Source organism: Copadichromis virginalis, linkage group LG11 (assembly GCF_057382275.1).
Source record: "Copadichromis virginalis isolate Kocher_CV1m ecotype Utaka linkage group LG11, C_Virginalis_male_GT1.1, whole genome shotgun sequence".
NCBI classification, from domain to species: domain Eukaryota; kingdom Metazoa; phylum Chordata; class Actinopteri; order Cichliformes; family Cichlidae; genus Copadichromis; species Copadichromis virginalis.
The window spans coordinates 31084928-31101886 of NC_140628.1; the positions used below are offsets into that span (position 1 = coordinate 31084928).

General features: G+C 36.5%; 2 protein-coding genes across 2 annotated transcripts; one reads left to right on the forward strand and one right to left on the reverse strand.

Annotated features, from left to right (window-relative positions):
* Positions 1 to 2239: 2239 nt before the first annotated feature.
* On the reverse strand, positions 2240 to 7355 carry LOC146699054 (uncharacterized). Its single transcript, XM_085471983.1, has 8 exons — positions 7025 to 7355; positions 6611 to 6700; positions 5927 to 6292; positions 5121 to 5426; positions 4490 to 4801; positions 4260 to 4383; positions 3571 to 3640; positions 2240 to 3382 (listed from the first exon to the last, which is right to left on the reverse strand). The coding sequence occupies exons 2-8, from the start codon at positions 6651 to 6653 to the stop codon at positions 3026 to 3028; spliced, it is 1578 nt and encodes a 525-aa protein (XP_085328109.1). The 5' UTR covers positions 6654 to 6700; positions 7025 to 7355; the 3' UTR covers positions 2240 to 3025.
* A 4454-nt stretch (positions 7356 to 11809) lies between these two features.
* LOC146699055 (sialic acid-binding Ig-like lectin 12) lies at positions 11810 to 14700 on the forward strand. Its single transcript, XM_085471994.1, has 5 exons — positions 11810 to 11895; positions 12119 to 12208; positions 12527 to 12892; positions 13399 to 13704; positions 14024 to 14700. The coding sequence occupies exons 2-5, from the start codon at positions 12166 to 12168 to the stop codon at positions 14341 to 14343; spliced, it is 1035 nt and encodes a 344-aa protein (XP_085328120.1). The 5' UTR covers positions 11810 to 11895; positions 12119 to 12165; the 3' UTR covers positions 14344 to 14700.
* Positions 14701 to 16959: the final 2259 nt, after the last annotated feature.

Genomic DNA, 16959 nt, shown 5'->3' on the forward strand with positions numbered 1-16959 from the left:
AGTGGCTAAAAACGTCCTTGCCTGATGTCAGAGCTCAATGATTGTGCTCTTTTGAGCTAATAGAAAGGCAACAGAGGCTCAAATAACTGCTCTTTATACCCAGTATGCAGAAGAACATCTCTGAATGTACAACACTTCAAAATCAAAAGATTGATCCAAGGTGCAAAAGCAACGTGTACTTCATGAAGTGGCCAGTAATATCATAATGCAGTTCAACAACACTGCACACTGCTGCCTCCAGAGAAGCCATGCACTGAACTCAACACCAAATCTCAACAAAAAGGCCAATGTTCAAGAAGAAGGATACCTTAGGGACAGAAGACTTGAAAATGTTATTAATATATCATGAAATAGATTTACTATTGAAGACAGACTTCATCAAATCTAAGTTTGCAAGGCTTCTACCTAAGCCCTGAAAGAGGAAATGCTATTTGAAGCAGAGTTTAAGAAGTATGTCATTCTTACATATGCTAAAGAGGAAAGTGTTGCACTTTAATGAACTGTATAACTAAATAGCAGTTAATTAAAGTGCTATAGTTAATAGAAAAAACAAGAAAAAGAAAATAACCACTGCAATTTTTAAGAAAATTTAGTGTGTTACATATTTCTGAAAACGGTGCTGATGAGGTTAAAATTATACTGAAAGAGAAATAAACTTTCGAGTGAGGACCAACAACATAAACTCAGTTACTGTGTTGTTTGTTGCGCCTAATTTTAAAGAGCAGGCTCATCTGTATGTTGAGAAATCTTCTCAGGAAAGACAAGAGGCAGTTTTTTTTTTTTGTTCTTTAAAAATTCAATAGTTTTATTAACAGAAGAATGCTCAATAAAAATGTACAGGAAGCAAACTGCACAGGAAACAGGTTTAACACAGATGCCACTACAGGATGTTGCAAATTCATATTTTCCATACTCATGTGACTACATTTTACTACCGCAGTCCCCCTGGGAATCAATTTTGGATCCCCCAAACCCAAAACATGTTTAACGGCAGGTCTGAAAAAACTTATGAGCATTTGCTTCCATTTATTCAAACAAACAAAACAAAACAAAACCTGCACAAACATTTACTGCAAAGTATAACTGCTCTTCTCCTCACACTACAGTAATTCCTCAATCTCAGGCTATCACAGTATGCTAAAAATAAATGTAACAAAGAGCACAAAAAGGTATTTTCATTGTAGCAATAACTATAAGTGACATAAATCATAAAAAAAGGAAGTACACAACAGTTGCTAAAACAGGAGAAACAATGTGTTGTCATGCTAACCAACCAACCAACAACAACCTTATCTTCACTTATCTTGCCTCATCACCACTTTAAACTGTGAAATAGCTGACACAGTGCATACTGTTTAAAGTATGATGGTGTGCGATTACTGATATATGAAAACCATATTAAAAAATATATGATTAAAACAATATTATTTAAAAGATGCTTTAGATACCCGCAGATTCAAACACAAAGATTGAGCATTCATCTACTTACAACTGTCATCTGTACACATGCACAGTATTCATGAACTAGTTATTGTTCTCACAAGAGTCACAGACGAATATATATATATATATATATATATACTTCCTTATTAGGCATCACTCTATTATCGGTGGATCTAATCTTCCTGTTCTCACATTTTGACACAGTAAGATACTATAACGGTCAATTTTAAGCTGTAAAAGAAACCTGAAATCTAAATATTATGACCCCCTTAGTCCAGTGTTTGTTGAGCTGGGAAGTAGCCTGAAAGGTGGAGCTGGACTTTTGCAGTTGCACTATTTACAGCAGTTCAGCAGAACACAGACAACCCTCGTCTGAGAGGCGTCAAACTAGAAAATGCCATGCGTGGTCTGAATTTGTACAAAAGCTTTACCAGGGTGTGCTTTCCTTTAGCTTTTTATGGTTTAAAACAAAGCAAAGGTGTTCTCTCCCCTCCTGCATAAACTCAATAATGTAACTGAATAAATTCTCACTCTGAGCTTGAATTTGATTTCAGTTGCATTCACCTTATTTATGACTGAATTTTATTAACATGATGAAATGTTTGACTGCTACATGAAGCTGCTAATTCTACCTGATGTATCATACAGAGATATGCAAAATGTAAAGAATATTGTTTGCATACAAAAACTTTTTCACAAAGATTTAACATTTATATTCATGTTTTAAACCACAGGTGTCAAACTCCAGTCCTCGAGGGTCGGCGTTCTGAAACTTTTCTATGTGTCCCTGCTGCTACACACCTGAATAACATTAGTAGGTCATTAGCATGCTGAGATGGGGAATTCAGCCATTTGATTCACAGCAGCTCATACGTGAATGAACACAGTGCAATAAAAGTACTTTTACACGTACATTTTCCTCTTCATTTATTTAAATTTACTTGACTTGGGTTAGGGGTTGCCATCTCAGCAGACAGTCAAACTCTACAGAATTTTGTAAATGACATACTAAGGTTATCTAGGTGTGTTGCAGCAGGGACACATGGAAACGTTTCAGGACACCGGCCCTTGAGGACTGGAGTTTGACACCCCTAATTTAAACAGTTTCACCTTATGTTCTTGTGGAACAGCCTTTTGAAGGTGAAGTAAATAAGAAGATTTATTACAATATTTACATAGTATGGCTGACACCTGAATATTTCCTTGTATTAAATAAGTGGAGTCTCCACTAACGACTGCCACTTACATACCAAAGAAAGAAGTTATAACATGAGAGGATATTTCATGAAAACCTTTTTGTCAGCACCTGGATCTGATTAGTCGACCCACTATTTTTCTGTTTAGACCACATTAAACACCACAGCCTGATATTTTTACCATTTTTGTAAGTCCTGTGGAAACGTGTTTATCCTTTTATATTACATACATGCTTATATTTTTCGTAATTGAAAAATCCCAGAAATTCTATCTCATCTAACAAAGCACACACAATTCTCAACGCATACGTTGATTGCAGCATGCATGTATCTTCTGTTTGTAATGTTAATTTCTCCAAATGTGATAGATCTCACAGCTCTCATAATTAACCCATTAATTCCTCCACACTGGAATACAGCGCCACATTCTCACCTTCCTCATTGTCCTTTTTACTCATGAACTCATTCTCTTCATTGCCCTCCAACATTTCACTGTCCCCTTGGGCATCTTCTTGTCTCACTTCTTCTCTTTTAATTTCAGCATACTCTGTGTCTCTGGCATCCTGTGTGTTTGCTGCCTCTTCAGGGTTCTTGGGTCTTAGTGCAGAGAAGTTAATGTCGGAGTACTCCACCTCTGTTGTGCAGTTTCCATTGGATGGTAATTGTGCAACAGACTCAGCTTCTCCTTCAGCGTCCTCTGGCTCACGGATCCCATCATATGTTGCTGCTTGATCAGCATCCATCTGTCAAGCACAAGGCAGCAATTACAGGTAATTTGACAGCTTATAAAAAACAATAATGACGTAATAACATGACAGAAACCAAACTAGCTTAATATTTGACCAAAAATATAATTAAAATCAAACTAATATCATAAAATAAATATCATATTCAGATATGTTACCAAAGGCTAAGTACTTATTTAAGTTACCATTAGACCAGCTTCAGTAGTCGCCATCTCCAGGTTTTCAGACAGATTTTCTGACCTCTTCCACTTTTTTCTGGGAAGAAATTAATTAATAGAAATGAAGCTTAGTGAAGGTCTCACAGCAGACCAGAAGTGTTGTGTCGTGGCAAAAAAAAAAAACCCATATAGTTCACATAATCTGATTATTTTCTGTGCTCAATCTGGTTTTTCTCATGTTAAAAGCCGAAAAAATATCTTGGATCAAAAAACTGCACTTTATCTTTACATATAAATATGATGGCATGTGTCTCAGTTTTAATTTTCGGAAGCTGATGACGTAAGATAAGCCAAAACTGCATGAAAACTCACAAAAAGTAAATAATGATTGCAGCATGATAATGGTGACAATACAATATCTGACAATTTTGATATTTTACAATATGTGTTTCAGTTCTTTCCCATATATAATGGTATTTATATGTGGAAAGTTCTGGTATAAAAATTTAAGTCACCATTTAGGACCTCTAACAGTATATAATAAACTTTATATAAAAATGACCTAATAGAAATTTACATGTGTGCAAACAGAAATCGTTCGAATATACCAGGAAGATGGTGAGCATTAATATGAACAATTCAGAAAATATAATATTCCTTTTTATAAAATAAAATATACAAAAACACTGATGTCAAAAATAGAATAGTAATATTACCTGCGACATTTTGTTACCAAACAAGAAATGACTGTTGAAAGGATTATCCCAATCACAAACCCGGTCAACAATGCAATGTAGACTTTCTTCTCTAGAATAATCGTTAAAAACTGTGTGAATGTATCTGAAATCAAATGAGATAAACCGTGCTGATTACCTAAAGCTGAAAACAGGTATTGAAATGTTTTAAATTTGAGTATAGGGGAAATGTTTAACTCGTAAATACTTACAGTTATTTCCTGTATTGTTTGATGATGATGAATTAGCATTGAACTCATTTATTATAAGGCTGACACTTGATGAGGTATTTCCAATACTATTACTGCTGACACATTCAATAGTGGAGTTGTGATAGTGATCTTGGGACACAGTGATGGTGCTGGTGACTCTGGTGTTTGACACATTGGTTGTTACAAAGTACTCAGTGTGGCTCTCCAAGTGTGGCCATTTGATGGTGGGTGAAGGAAACCCCTCACTGATACACACACAGGTCAAAACCTTTGACTGAGCGACACAAGAGTTATTCAAGATTCTTGCTGCATCTGCAAAAACAGAATAAGAAGCTCAGCATCAAGATTACAGTAAACTCATAGGAACATAAATTGTCTTAACACATTGCTTCAATATAAGAATATCTGATACTGAAGAACACAACAATGTAATTAATATTACATTTACTTTCCAGATTTTAATGAAAACTGCTTTTTTAGGTAAAAAATGCAAAAAATAAGAGCAGACAAAATATAATGTCAGTCATGAAAGTTTTACACTTACAGTAATTACAACATTATTATAATTACTGCTACTACTACTAATACTGTAATAATGATAAAATATACTTTTGCCAAGAGTAATACTCACACTTGACATTAAGAGTTTTTGTCTCATTTGTTTTGACATTTTTGAAGGTGACCTTACAGGTGACCTGACCACCGTTGTGTTTTGTTGAAGCGTTAAAGGTCAGAGTTGACTTGAAGACAGGCATATTCTCAGACTTCAATTCAGTGTTGTTTTCTTTGATTTCATAGAGGTTTTGTCCTGATCCACTCCATATCCAGGTGATATTAGGAGTGGATCCAGAGCAGAGACCAGGAGCGCTGCAGGTCAGTGTAGTCTGCTCTCCCTCTGTTATTTCAGGAATCTCCAGTGTGGGCTTTTCACTCAGCTCTAATAGGAAAGTAAATGAAACAAGACATTATAATCAGCATAAAAACCACTACTAATTTAAAGTAGACGTATGATCACTCTGTTAAGTAACTTAAATTGTAAAAAGTACAAGATAAGGCTGAAAAGGTCCAAGACAGATGCAAGCTCTGTGAGGTATACCCAAACATCAGTTTATGTCTGACCAAAGGAATAGACTAAAGGACATTCAGCAGTTTCTGTTTTTCACTTTAGCTGACATATATGATGAATGGAGACACAGGACCTGCATTACAGGAAGTCGTTGTGCCTTTGTGTTAATCTGAGCATTATGTTTATTCACAAAAATCTTTGGAGTGGTAATGATTTAACAACTCTTAAACTCACGTTAAACAAACATGTGCTAGTGCCATAATGCAGCTGTAGTTAATACAACTCATTGTAATTTAGTTGAGCTAACTCATTTAAATCAAACATGATAACGTGGTCACTGTGCAGGGAGTATTTGTGGTAGGTTTTGATACCTGTAACTGTGACTGTGATGTTTGCAATCAGTGTGCAGTGAGTCTTTGTCTTAGCGACAGCGTGATATGATCCAGAGTCCGACTTGATGAGGTCATTGATAATGATGCTGCAGTTCTTTTTCAGGTCAGCCTCCAACAGTGACACCCTCCCTTCAAACTCAGAGTGGGTTTTCGTATTGTTACTGGAGCCAAATATTGTTTTAGTTATGTTTCCATCATGTTTATACCAAGTTATATTTTCAACATCACCATCCTCTTTCGTAAAAGAACATGCTAGAACAACACACAGTCCAGCCTGTGCTGATACATTTTTACCACTTTGTGTGATTATGCTGTTGCTCTTTGGACGCTCAGGAGTCCCAGAACCTGAACATGCAAAAACAAAAGAGCACAAACCAGAAGAGAAGAAGCTGAGTTCATGAAAATAAAAAACGATGGTAACCAACACCATCAGTTTACATCATTTACAATGTTTATATTTAAAGATGCCTCTTTTACTTTACTTCTGCTGTTAACTGATATGACTTATATAAGCGATGCAGTTCACAGCTGTTGCTTCCCATTTTTAACTTAGTAAATGACATTTTCAAACACGGCTGTCTTTGAAACTGCAGTTTTCCTTCTTTTTGTAGTTTCCTTAAATTCATATATTGATGAAGATTTAAATAAAATTTCCTTCTGTACCTGTGTCAGCGAAGAGCAGAATCACCCAGATGAGAGTTAACATTCTGATTTGAATGACAGCACGGCTTCTCTCCACAGGATAGACGCTTTCTTTTCAAAGCACAAACACACAAAAGGTGCAGTAAAAATATAGAAAGTTCAGTGGCTGATAGAATCACATACAGGATATTACACTTACATATTTACTGTTTTAATATATTTTTTCATGTGACCAATAAACTTGGCTGAGATCTTGAAATATCAAAGTTTAAAGCATTTCTTGATATCTGTGCCATCGAGAAGCTAAAAATTATGAATGGAAATCTCACAGCCTCAGACTTCTTCAGTTAGGTATTCACCAATCATTTACAATCATTTTTTATGAAATTACTGAAGCAAGAATACTACAGAGAAAAATGGATGAAAGTGTTTTACCCTCACTCTGTGTGAGCCTCCAGCTTTTGTTTCCACACACTGATCTCTGCAGACTGTCTGCTTTCAACAGACTCTTCTTCCTCCTCCTCCTCCTTTGTTACTTCTCTTTGCACTTCAGCAAGTTTACAGGAAGTTTAGCTTTACTCTGCTGGCCATTATTTCCTCTTAGACTGCCACCACACTTACAGCTAAAACCTCCTATCACATTATGATGTTAATGTGAAACTTTAACAGCAGTGAAATCAGAGATAATCTTGAACATGAGGTGCTAAGCTTTCAAATATTTGGATGTTCAAAACGGTTCAATTGTTTTAAAAACAATCGTCTGACAATTATGCAAGAGGATTTGCAAGAGGAAGATTTGCTGCTTTGTAAAATGTTTGTACTAAAGAAGTCATTTAGATGAGTGATGAAATGTTTCTCCTACTGAAAACTGAAGGAGAAGCTGAACAGAATAAACTCTCTGGGATTTACACATTCTTATTAACATTATTAATAATGTTAATAATGATCACTTTGTTCTCTCTAAGTTCCTGTTTAGACTTTACTGCTTTAAGGTTACAATAATTTCTGTCTAAATACAATTTGTCCTTGTCAGTTACTGACTGCACAAACTAATGAAACCTTTAGACAGCACCACAGTGTGACAGAGGTAAGAAAGATGTTGTAACTAACATGCTTTCTGTTTCAAAGAGTGACATATTGCTCACTGCGATACTGTATGTCAAGAGTATTCATGCAGCACATTTCTAAAAGGGGAAGTAACCTCTGACATATAGAACAACATTAACAGAATCATAAAGGCAAACTCAACCTAAAACATTTATTATGCAAAAGAAATATCACTAAATACTATAAACTATTATATCTGAAGTGTTTTTTTTCATCATTACATTTGCATATCACCTCATCTTTCCACTGTAATAAAGAAAAAAAAATAGGAAGATGGAAAGCCTAACTTTGAAAAATATAGTCCCTCAGCTTCTCCAGCTCATGTATTAGCTTTGGCAGGTTGTACAAGCCTGCACCTAAGAAATAACCCGACAGATAATTCGTGCAAGCAGCTACCTTTGACCTATGCAGTGGTGAAGTTTTGCAACCTCTAGTAAATGTGTGAATAGCTTAATGTACTATATGAGCTGGTGTCATCACGTTTAATTGGGTAGAATTTGTCAGCCTCTGATATTGAAAATTAAGCGAACATTTTGACAACGATAAATTGTCTATTTTAACACACAAGTATATTTTTCTCACTCATTGCCAATGTGGGTTCATTTATGCATAGTATTAACTCTTGTAATTGTATTACACGAGGTTGTATAATAGTATACAACCTGTCTGTGCAGACGCTCCAGGCTTGGACCACACCATATGACTACTGTGCTGTAGAGGGTTTACTCTGTCCCCTACAGGTGAGTGGAAGAATGTACATACGAAACAAAATAGCAGCTACCGGTAATAAGTAATACAGGGAGTGCAGAATTATTAGGCAAGTTGTATTTTTGAGGAATAATTTTATTATTGAACAACAACCATGTTCTCAATGAACCCAAAAAACTCATTAATATCAAAGCTGAATGTTTTTGGAAGTAGTTTTTAGTTTTAGCTATTTTAGGGGGACATCTGTGTGTGCAGGTGACTATTACTGTGCATAATTATTAGGCAACTTAACAAAAAACAAATATATACCCATTTCAATCATTTATTTTTACCAGTGAGACCAATATAACATCTCCCCATTCACAAATATACATTTCTGACATTCAAAAACAAAACAAAAACAAATCAGCGACCAACATAGCCACCTTTCTTTGCAAGGACACTCAAAAGCCTGCCATCCATGGATTCTGTCAGTGTTTTGATCTGTTCACCATCAACATTGCGTGCAGCAGCAACCACAGCCTCCCAGACACTGTTCAGAGAGGTGTACTGTTTTCCCTCCTTGTAAATCTCACATTTGATGATGGACCACAGGTTCTCAATGGGGTTCAGATCAGGTGAACAAGGAGGCCATGTCATTAGTTTTTCTTCTTTTATACCCTTTCTTGCCAGCCACGCTGTGGAGTACTTGGACGCGTGTGATGGAGCGTTGTCCTGCATGAAATTCATGTTTTTCTGAAGGATGCAGACTTCTTCCTGTACCACTGCTTGAAGAAGGTGTCTTCCAGAAACTGGCAGTAGGACTGGGAGTTGAGCTTGACTCCATCCTCAACCCGAAAAGGCCCCACAAGCTCATCTTTGATGATACCAGCCCAAACCAGTACTCCACCTCCACCTTGCTGGCGTCTGAGTCGGACTGGAGCTCTCTGCCCTTTACCAATCCAGCCACGGGCCCATCCATCTGGCCCATCAAGACTCACTCTCATTTCATCAGTCCATAAAACCTTAGAAAAACCAGTCTTGGGATATTTCTTGGCCCAGTCTTGACGTTTCAGCTTGTGTGTCTTGTTCAGTGGTGGTCGTCTTTCAGCCTTTCTTACCTTGGCCATGTCTCTGAGTATTGCACACCTTGTGCTTTTGGGCACTCCAGTCATGTTGCAGCTCTGAAATATGGCCAAACTGGTGGCAAGTGGCATCTTGGCAGCTGCACGCTTGACTTTTCTCAGTTCATGGGCAGTTATTTTGTGCCTTGGTTTTTCCACACGCTTCTTGCGACGCTGTTGACTATTTTGAATGAAACGCTTGATTGTTCGATGATCACGCTTCAGAAGCTTTGCAATTTTGTGACTGCTGCATCCCTCTGCAAGATATCTCACTATTTTTGACTTTTCTGAGCCTGTCAAGTCCTTCTTTTGACCCATTTTGCCAAAGGAAAGGACGTTGCCTAATAATTATGCACACCTGATATAGGGTGTTGATGTCATTAGACCACACCCCTTCTCATTACAGAGATGCACATCACCTAATATGCTTAAGTGGTAGTAGGCTTTCGAGCCTATACAGCTTGGAGTAAGACAACATGCATGAAGAGGATGATGTGGACAAAATACTCATTTGCCTAATAATTCTGCACTCCCTGTATAAACAAAGAGTAATATACAGGAAAATAAAGAAGATACCATTTTAAAAACATATGTGCCATACCTGTGCGAATGTATTGAACAAAAAGCTTTTGCTGCTTTTTCACTTTGTAATTAACTAATATGGCTTCTGACCACTCTTAAATGCTATTTGACAAAAAAGTCAAATATTGTGCACAATTAATGAGTATATTGTAAGTAAATTGTGGAAAACATAAAGCTGTTTATAACAGGAACGGAAAGGAAACACATTTCACAGCAATAACGGAATAGAGCAATCATCAACCACCTCTTCTACATGGATGACATCAACCAATCGGATATGGTAGTGGTGGACAAGCAGAGGAAGATGGCATGGAAGAGCTCCAACAACTTGCTGGGCACATTAAAGCAGCTGGGCTTCGTTAGAAAGTAGAATCTGCTCATCCCCTTATACACAGCATCATTTTTGTTCCTCCAGTCCATCGTTCAGGTGAATGTCCAAGTATAGTGGTGTGAAAAAGTGTTTGCCACTTTCCTGGTTTCCAATTTTATCTGTATTTTTGTCACACTTAAATGATTCAGGTCATCAAACAAATTTAATAAGAGTTGTATTGTTCAATGCATGCTCCCACCGTCTCCGTGGAACGCAAAGACTGCTGTTCGCAGCCCAGAAAAATCTAATACTGTTTATTGTGAACCCGTGCTGGACTATCAGAAGAAGGTTCATTATCAGCCTGCTTCCATAACAATTGTTCCGTACTCTGAGGTTCTCATCAAGGACTTTTATGTTCCTGAAAATGATTTCTTTTTCTCGCTTGTGATCATCCGAGAACCTGTCTCTCTTCCCGCACCTGCTCCTGCTCCCAGGGCGGTTCAGACCCAGCATTCCTCTGCATTTGTTCCAGTTTTGAAGGTGGCTAGGGCCCCCTGTGAATCCTGCTCTGTCTAAGCCCCAGCATCCAGAGCCTGCTGCAAGGTTTCGGCACTGCTCTGCTGTTTTTCTGTATGTCAGGGATTACTTCCTCTTTCAGAAATGTACTATATGAATATTCTTGACTTACAGTGTTAGAATAAGCAATGTGTCACTCTTTGAAACAGAAAGCATGTTTGAGGGACATGTCAGTTACAACATCGTTCTTCTCTCTGTCACACTGTGGTGCTGTCTAAAGGTTACATTAGTTAGTGCTGTCAATGACTGATTAGGACAAATTGTATTTACACAGAAATAATTGTAATATTAAAATACTACAGTGTAAACAGGAACTTAGAGAGAACAAAGTGATCATTATTAACATTATTAATAATGTTAATAAGAATGTGTAAATCCCAGAGAGTTTATTCTGTTCAGCTTCTCCTTCCATTTTCAGTAGGAGAAACATTTCATCACTCATCTAAATGACTTCTTTAGTACAAACATTTTACAAAGCAGCAAATCTTCCTCTTGCAAATACAGAAGTTATTTCAAAGATCAAAGTGACACCATAAAGCAGAGCATTAACATGCATCTATATATAACAATGCATTACAATGCATAATTGTCAGACGATTGTTTTTAAAACAATTGAACCGTTTTGAACATCCAAATATTTGAAAGCTTAGCACCTCATGTTCAAGATTATCTCTGATTTCACTGCTGTTAAAGTTTCACATTAACATCATAATGTGATAGGAGGTTTTAGCTGTAAGTGTGGTGGCAGTCTAAGAGGAAATAATGGCCAGCAGAGTAAAGCTAAACTTAGCGAAACTTTCTGAAGTGCAAAGAGAAGTAACAAAGGAGGAGGAGGAGGAGGAAGAAGAGTCAGTTGAAAGCAGACAGTCTGCAGAGATCAGTGTGTGGAAACAAAAGCTGGAGGTTCACACAGAGTGAGGGTAAAACACTTTCATCCATTTTTCTCTGTAGTATTCTTCAAGAAATGCTTTAATATGATGCTTTAAACTTTGATATTTCAAGATCTCAGCCAAGTTTATTGGTCACATGAAAAAATATATTAAAACAGTAAATATGTAAGTGTAATATCCTGTATGTGATTCTATCAGCCACTGAACTTTCTATATTTTTACTGCACCTTTTGTGTGTTTGTGCTTTGAAAAGAAAGCGTCTATCCTGTGGAGAGAAGCCGTGCTGTCATTCAAATCAGAATGTTAACTCTCATCTGGGTGATTCTGCTCTTCGCTGACACAGGTACAGAAGGAAATTTTATTTAAATCTTCATCAATATATGAATTTAAGGAAACTACAAAAAGAAGGAAAACTGCAGTTTCAAAGACAGCCGTGTTTGAAAATGTCATTTACTAAGTTAAAAATGGGAAGCAACAGCTGTGAACTGCATCGCTTATATAAGTCATATCAGTTAACAGCAGAAGTAAAGTAAAAGAGGCATCTTTAAATATAAACATTGTAAATGATGTAAACTGATGGTGTTGGTTACCATTGTTTTTGATTTTCATGAACTCAGCTTCTTCTCTTCTGGTTTGTGCTCTTTTGTTTTTGCATGTTCAGGTTCTGGGACTCCTGAGTGTCCAAAGAGCAACAGCATAATCACACAAAGTGGTAAAAATGTATCAGCACAGGCTGGACTGTGTGTTGTTCTAGCATGTTCTTTTACTACACAGGATGGTGATGTTGAAAATATAACTTGGTATAAACATGATGGAAACATAACTAAAACAATATTTGGCTCCAGTAACAATACGAAAACTGAACCTGAGTTTGAAGGGAGGGTGTCACTGTTGGAGGCTGACCTGAAAAAGAACTGCAGCATCATTATCAATGACCTCACCAAGTCGGACTCTGGATCATATCACGCTGTCGCTAAGACAAAGACTCACTGCACACTGATTGCAAACATCACAGTCACAGTTACAGGTATCAAAACCTACCACAAATACTCCCTGCACAGTGACCACGTTATCATGTTTGATTTAAATGAGTTAGCTCGACTAAATTACAATGAGTTGTATTAACTACAGCTGCATTATGGCACTAGCACATGTTTGTTTAACGTGAGTTTAAGAGTTGTTAAATCATTACCACTCCAAAGATTTTTGTGAATAAACATGATGCTCAGATTAACACAAAGGCACAACGACTTCCTGTAATGCAGGTCCTGTGTCTCCATTCATCATATATGTCAGCTAAAGTGAAAAACAAAAACAGAAACTGCTGAATGTCCTTTAGTCTATTCCTTTGGTCAGACATAAACTGATGTTTGGGTATACCTCACAGAGCTTGCATCTGTCTTGGACCTTTTCAGCCTTATCTTGTACTTTTTACAATTTAAGTTACTTAACAGAGTGATCATACGTCTACTTTAAATTAGTAGTGGTTTTTATGCTGATTATAATGTCTTGTTTCATTTACTTTCCTATTAGAGCTGAGTGAAAAGCCCACACTGGAGATTCCTGAAATAACAGAGGGAGAGCAGACTACACTGACCTGCAGCGCTCCTGGTCTCTGCTCTGGATCCACTCCTAATATCACCTGGATATGGAGTGGACCAGGACAAAACCTTTATGAAATCAAAGAAAACAACATTGAATTCCAGTCTGAGGATATGCCTGCCTTCAAGTCAACTCTGACCTTTAACGCTTCAACAAAACACAACGGTGGTCAGGTCACCTGTAAGGTCACCTTCAAAAATGTCAAAACAAATGAGACAAAAACTCTTAATGTCAAGTGTGAGTATTACTCTTGGCAAAAGTATATTTTATCATTATTACAGTATTAGTAGTAGTAGCAGTAATTATAATAATGTTGTAATTACTGTAAGTGTAAAACTTTCATGACTGACATTATATTTTGTCTGCTCTTATTTTTTGCATTTTTTACCTAAAAAAGCAGTTTTCATTAAAATCTGGAAAGTAAATGTAATATTAATTACATTGTTGTGTTCTTCAGTATCAGATATTCTTATATTGAAGCAATGTGTTAAAACTATTTATGTTCCTATGAGTTTACTGTAATCTTGATGCTGAGCTTCTTATTCTGTTTTTGCAGATGCAGCAAGAATCTTGAATAACTCTTGTGTCGCTCAGTCAAAGGTTTTGACCTGTGTGTGTATCAGTGAGGGGTTTCCTTCACCCACCATCAAATGGCCACACTTAGAGAGCCACACTGAGTACTCTGTAACAACCAATGTGTCAAACACCAGAGTCACCAGCACCATCACTGTGTCCCAAGATCACTATCACAACTCCACTATTGAATGTGTCAGCAGTAATAGTATTGGAAATACCTCAAGTGTCAGCCTTATACTAAAAGAGTTTAATGCTAATTCATCATCATCTGAAGAAAGAAATAACTGTAAGTATCTATGAGTGAAATATCTCCCCTATACTCAAATTTAAGACAACTCCACTATTGAATGTGTCAGCAGTAATAGTATTGGACAACTAAATCACAGCATTACAGTAAAGAAGTTAAATAGAGTTAGCAAGTATTTACAAGTAAAATATATCTCCTATACTAGAGCTATCAAAAAATGTAAGACATTCACTTCCTGTTTTTACATGTTTTATATAACATAAGCAAAAAACATTTTTCAACGTTGTGATTTCAGATCTTTACAAACAAGACCCGAAAGTTATTGCTGCAACATTGAGGGCCTTTCTGATTTGTCTTATTGGGATAATTCTTTCAGCAGTCGTTGCTTTTTTGGTAACAAAATCCAACAGGTACAGTTACATTTCAGAGTTTAATTTTGGAATGTGAAGATTATTTTTTTATTTAGATTATTTTAATCTAAGAATTTAATCTACTTCTAATATCAATCCTATTATATTACAAAAAAAACTGTTCCTATATATTTGATGCAAATGACCTCTTTCATTGTATCACAATGCAGCTTTTTTAGCGATAAACATCCACACATTGGTTTATTTTAATACAATATAATAACAAAACTGATGATACAAAACATTTTGACAGTTGCTGCTTTTTATTGCTTTATATGCTGTTCTTTGCTTGCAGCTACAAGAAACAGGTTTTAAAATATCACACAATGTTCCACCAGCTATGGATGACATCTGTCAGTCACACATTTTCTAATATATGCCGATTTTTGATTTCACCATTGTTAGCATAATGTTTATATGCTTCATTTGGTCATAATGCTTGGGCTAATCATGTATAGTTAGTTTGACAATCTGTCATTTCCAATACCCTGTAATTCCTAGCTAATGGGACCAGTATACATAAGTAATGCACATATCATATGTACATATAAGGATAAATTGGAATTTATGATTCAAGATATAATTTGTTCCCTCGAAAAATGAAAAAAAAAAACAAAACAAAAAAACAGAGTGACCACAGAAAAAATTCAGTTTATGTAAATGCCCTGCTGTTGTTGTGAGCTGCTGTGGGACCTTCTGCAAGAAGGATTCATATTAATTGATTTGTTCTCAGAAAAAAATGGAGGAGGTCTGAAAACCTGGAGACTGTGACTGAAGCAGTTCCAATGGTAATGTATATCATTAGCTAGCCTTCTGTCATGTAGCTTAATTATACAGATGTTTAACTTTTATTAGCTGACAAATTATCCTGCAATGTGTCTGATAGCTGGATGCTGATCAAGCAACAGTATATGATGGGATCCATGAGCGAGAGGCAGCTGAAGGAGAAACTTAGTCATGTGAGAACGCATCGCTGGTGACAATGATGACATTGCACCAAAGACGTGGACAACATTGACAATGACGTCAAAACCAGGAAGGAGAGGAGAAACAGAATATGTTGAAATAAAGACAGAAAAAAGGGACAATGATGATCATGTGTTGTTGCAGCACTTACAAAAAAGAAAAATCATTCAGATATTAGGCTATGGTGTTTAATGCAGTCTAAATAAAACAATAACAGGGTTTCTAATATAGATGTACATCCTGGCAAAGAGGTTTTCAGAAAACACACTCTCATGTGATGGCTTCTTGTAAGTGGCAGTCCTTAGTGGGGATTAGCTAAAGATATCAAGACATGCAATCTTAATCTAATGCTATGCTACTCCACTTCATTTAATACAAGGAAACTTTGAGGTGCCAACTATACTGTGTAAATAATGTAATAAATCTACTTATAAACTCCAACTTCAACAAAAGCATAACCAAAGTGAAACTGTGTGAATCTTTGTGGAGACGTTCTTGTATGCAAAAAAGCATCTGTACATTTCACATATGTCTGTATCAGGTAAAATCAGTAGCTTCGTGTAAGTTTTTGTTTTATTACTTCAATAAAATTCAAATCTAAGTTCAAAGTAAATGTGATCATTATTATGCGTGTAATAGCTGTTGTTCAGTTTTCTTCTATGGCTTAAAATCTTGTGAATTCACAGATAACTGTTATAGTCTACTACTGTGGTAAACTGTGAGAACAGGACATTTAGAAAATCTACTGGAGCTCACATTAGAAATTATTGTGAGTTGGGAGTATTTTACCCACACTGAGCTGCTAAAACAGATTGTGTGTTCCCCCACTTGCCAAATTTCACTTTAACCACTGACTGTTTTTTTCTGTTTTTTGGTGTGGAGGCAAAGCCACCCAACATCATGCAGGCAACAGAAAATGTATATTTTAAATAACAGATTAAGTCTGAGTACATTCATTAGAATTGTAATTAAAATTTAGATTAATTTGTTTTCTCATTTACTAATATTATATTCTGTAATATTACTAATTACAGAATTTCTGTACTCTTGCCTCCTCTGCCTGTGCCCCCGTGAGTGAGAACACCTTCACTGTTTTTGTTTTCAAGTTTCAGAAGCTGTCAAGGTCAAGGCTCAGGACTTGCTCCATATGTTGAGTGTTGTTCACCTCTTAAAACTGTTTCCTTTCTCCGTGTTCTGTCCACACTAGTAAACATGCTGTGTGCTTTGAGGCCACAGAAAATTTCAGCTATTTCTAGATTTGGTGCCTCTCAGTCGAGGGATGCCTGTGTTGTG

Coding starts and splice junctions, on each gene's coding strand:
- LOC146699054 (XM_085471983.1), bottom strand. CDS start 6,653: ATGTTAACTCTCATCTGGGTGATTCTGCTCTTCGCTGACACAG. Junction 5,427..5,926: donor CATCACAGTCACAGTTACAG/GTATCAAAACCT, acceptor CTTTCCTATTAG/AGCTGAGTGAAAAGCCCACA. Junction 3,641..4,259: donor TTGGTAACAAAATGTCGCAG/GTAATATTACTA, acceptor ATTTCTTCCCAG/AAAAAAGTGGAAGAGGTCAG.
- LOC146699055 (XM_085471994.1), top strand. CDS start 12,166: ATGTTAACTCTCATCTGGGTGATTCTGCTCTTCGCTGACACAG. Junction 12,893..13,398: donor CATCACAGTCACAGTTACAG/GTATCAAAACCT, acceptor CTTTCCTATTAG/AGCTGAGTGAAAAGCCCACA. Junction 13,705..14,023: donor AAAAACTCTTAATGTCAAGT/GTGAGTATTACT, acceptor CTGTTTTTGCAG/ATGCAGCAAGAATCTTGAAT.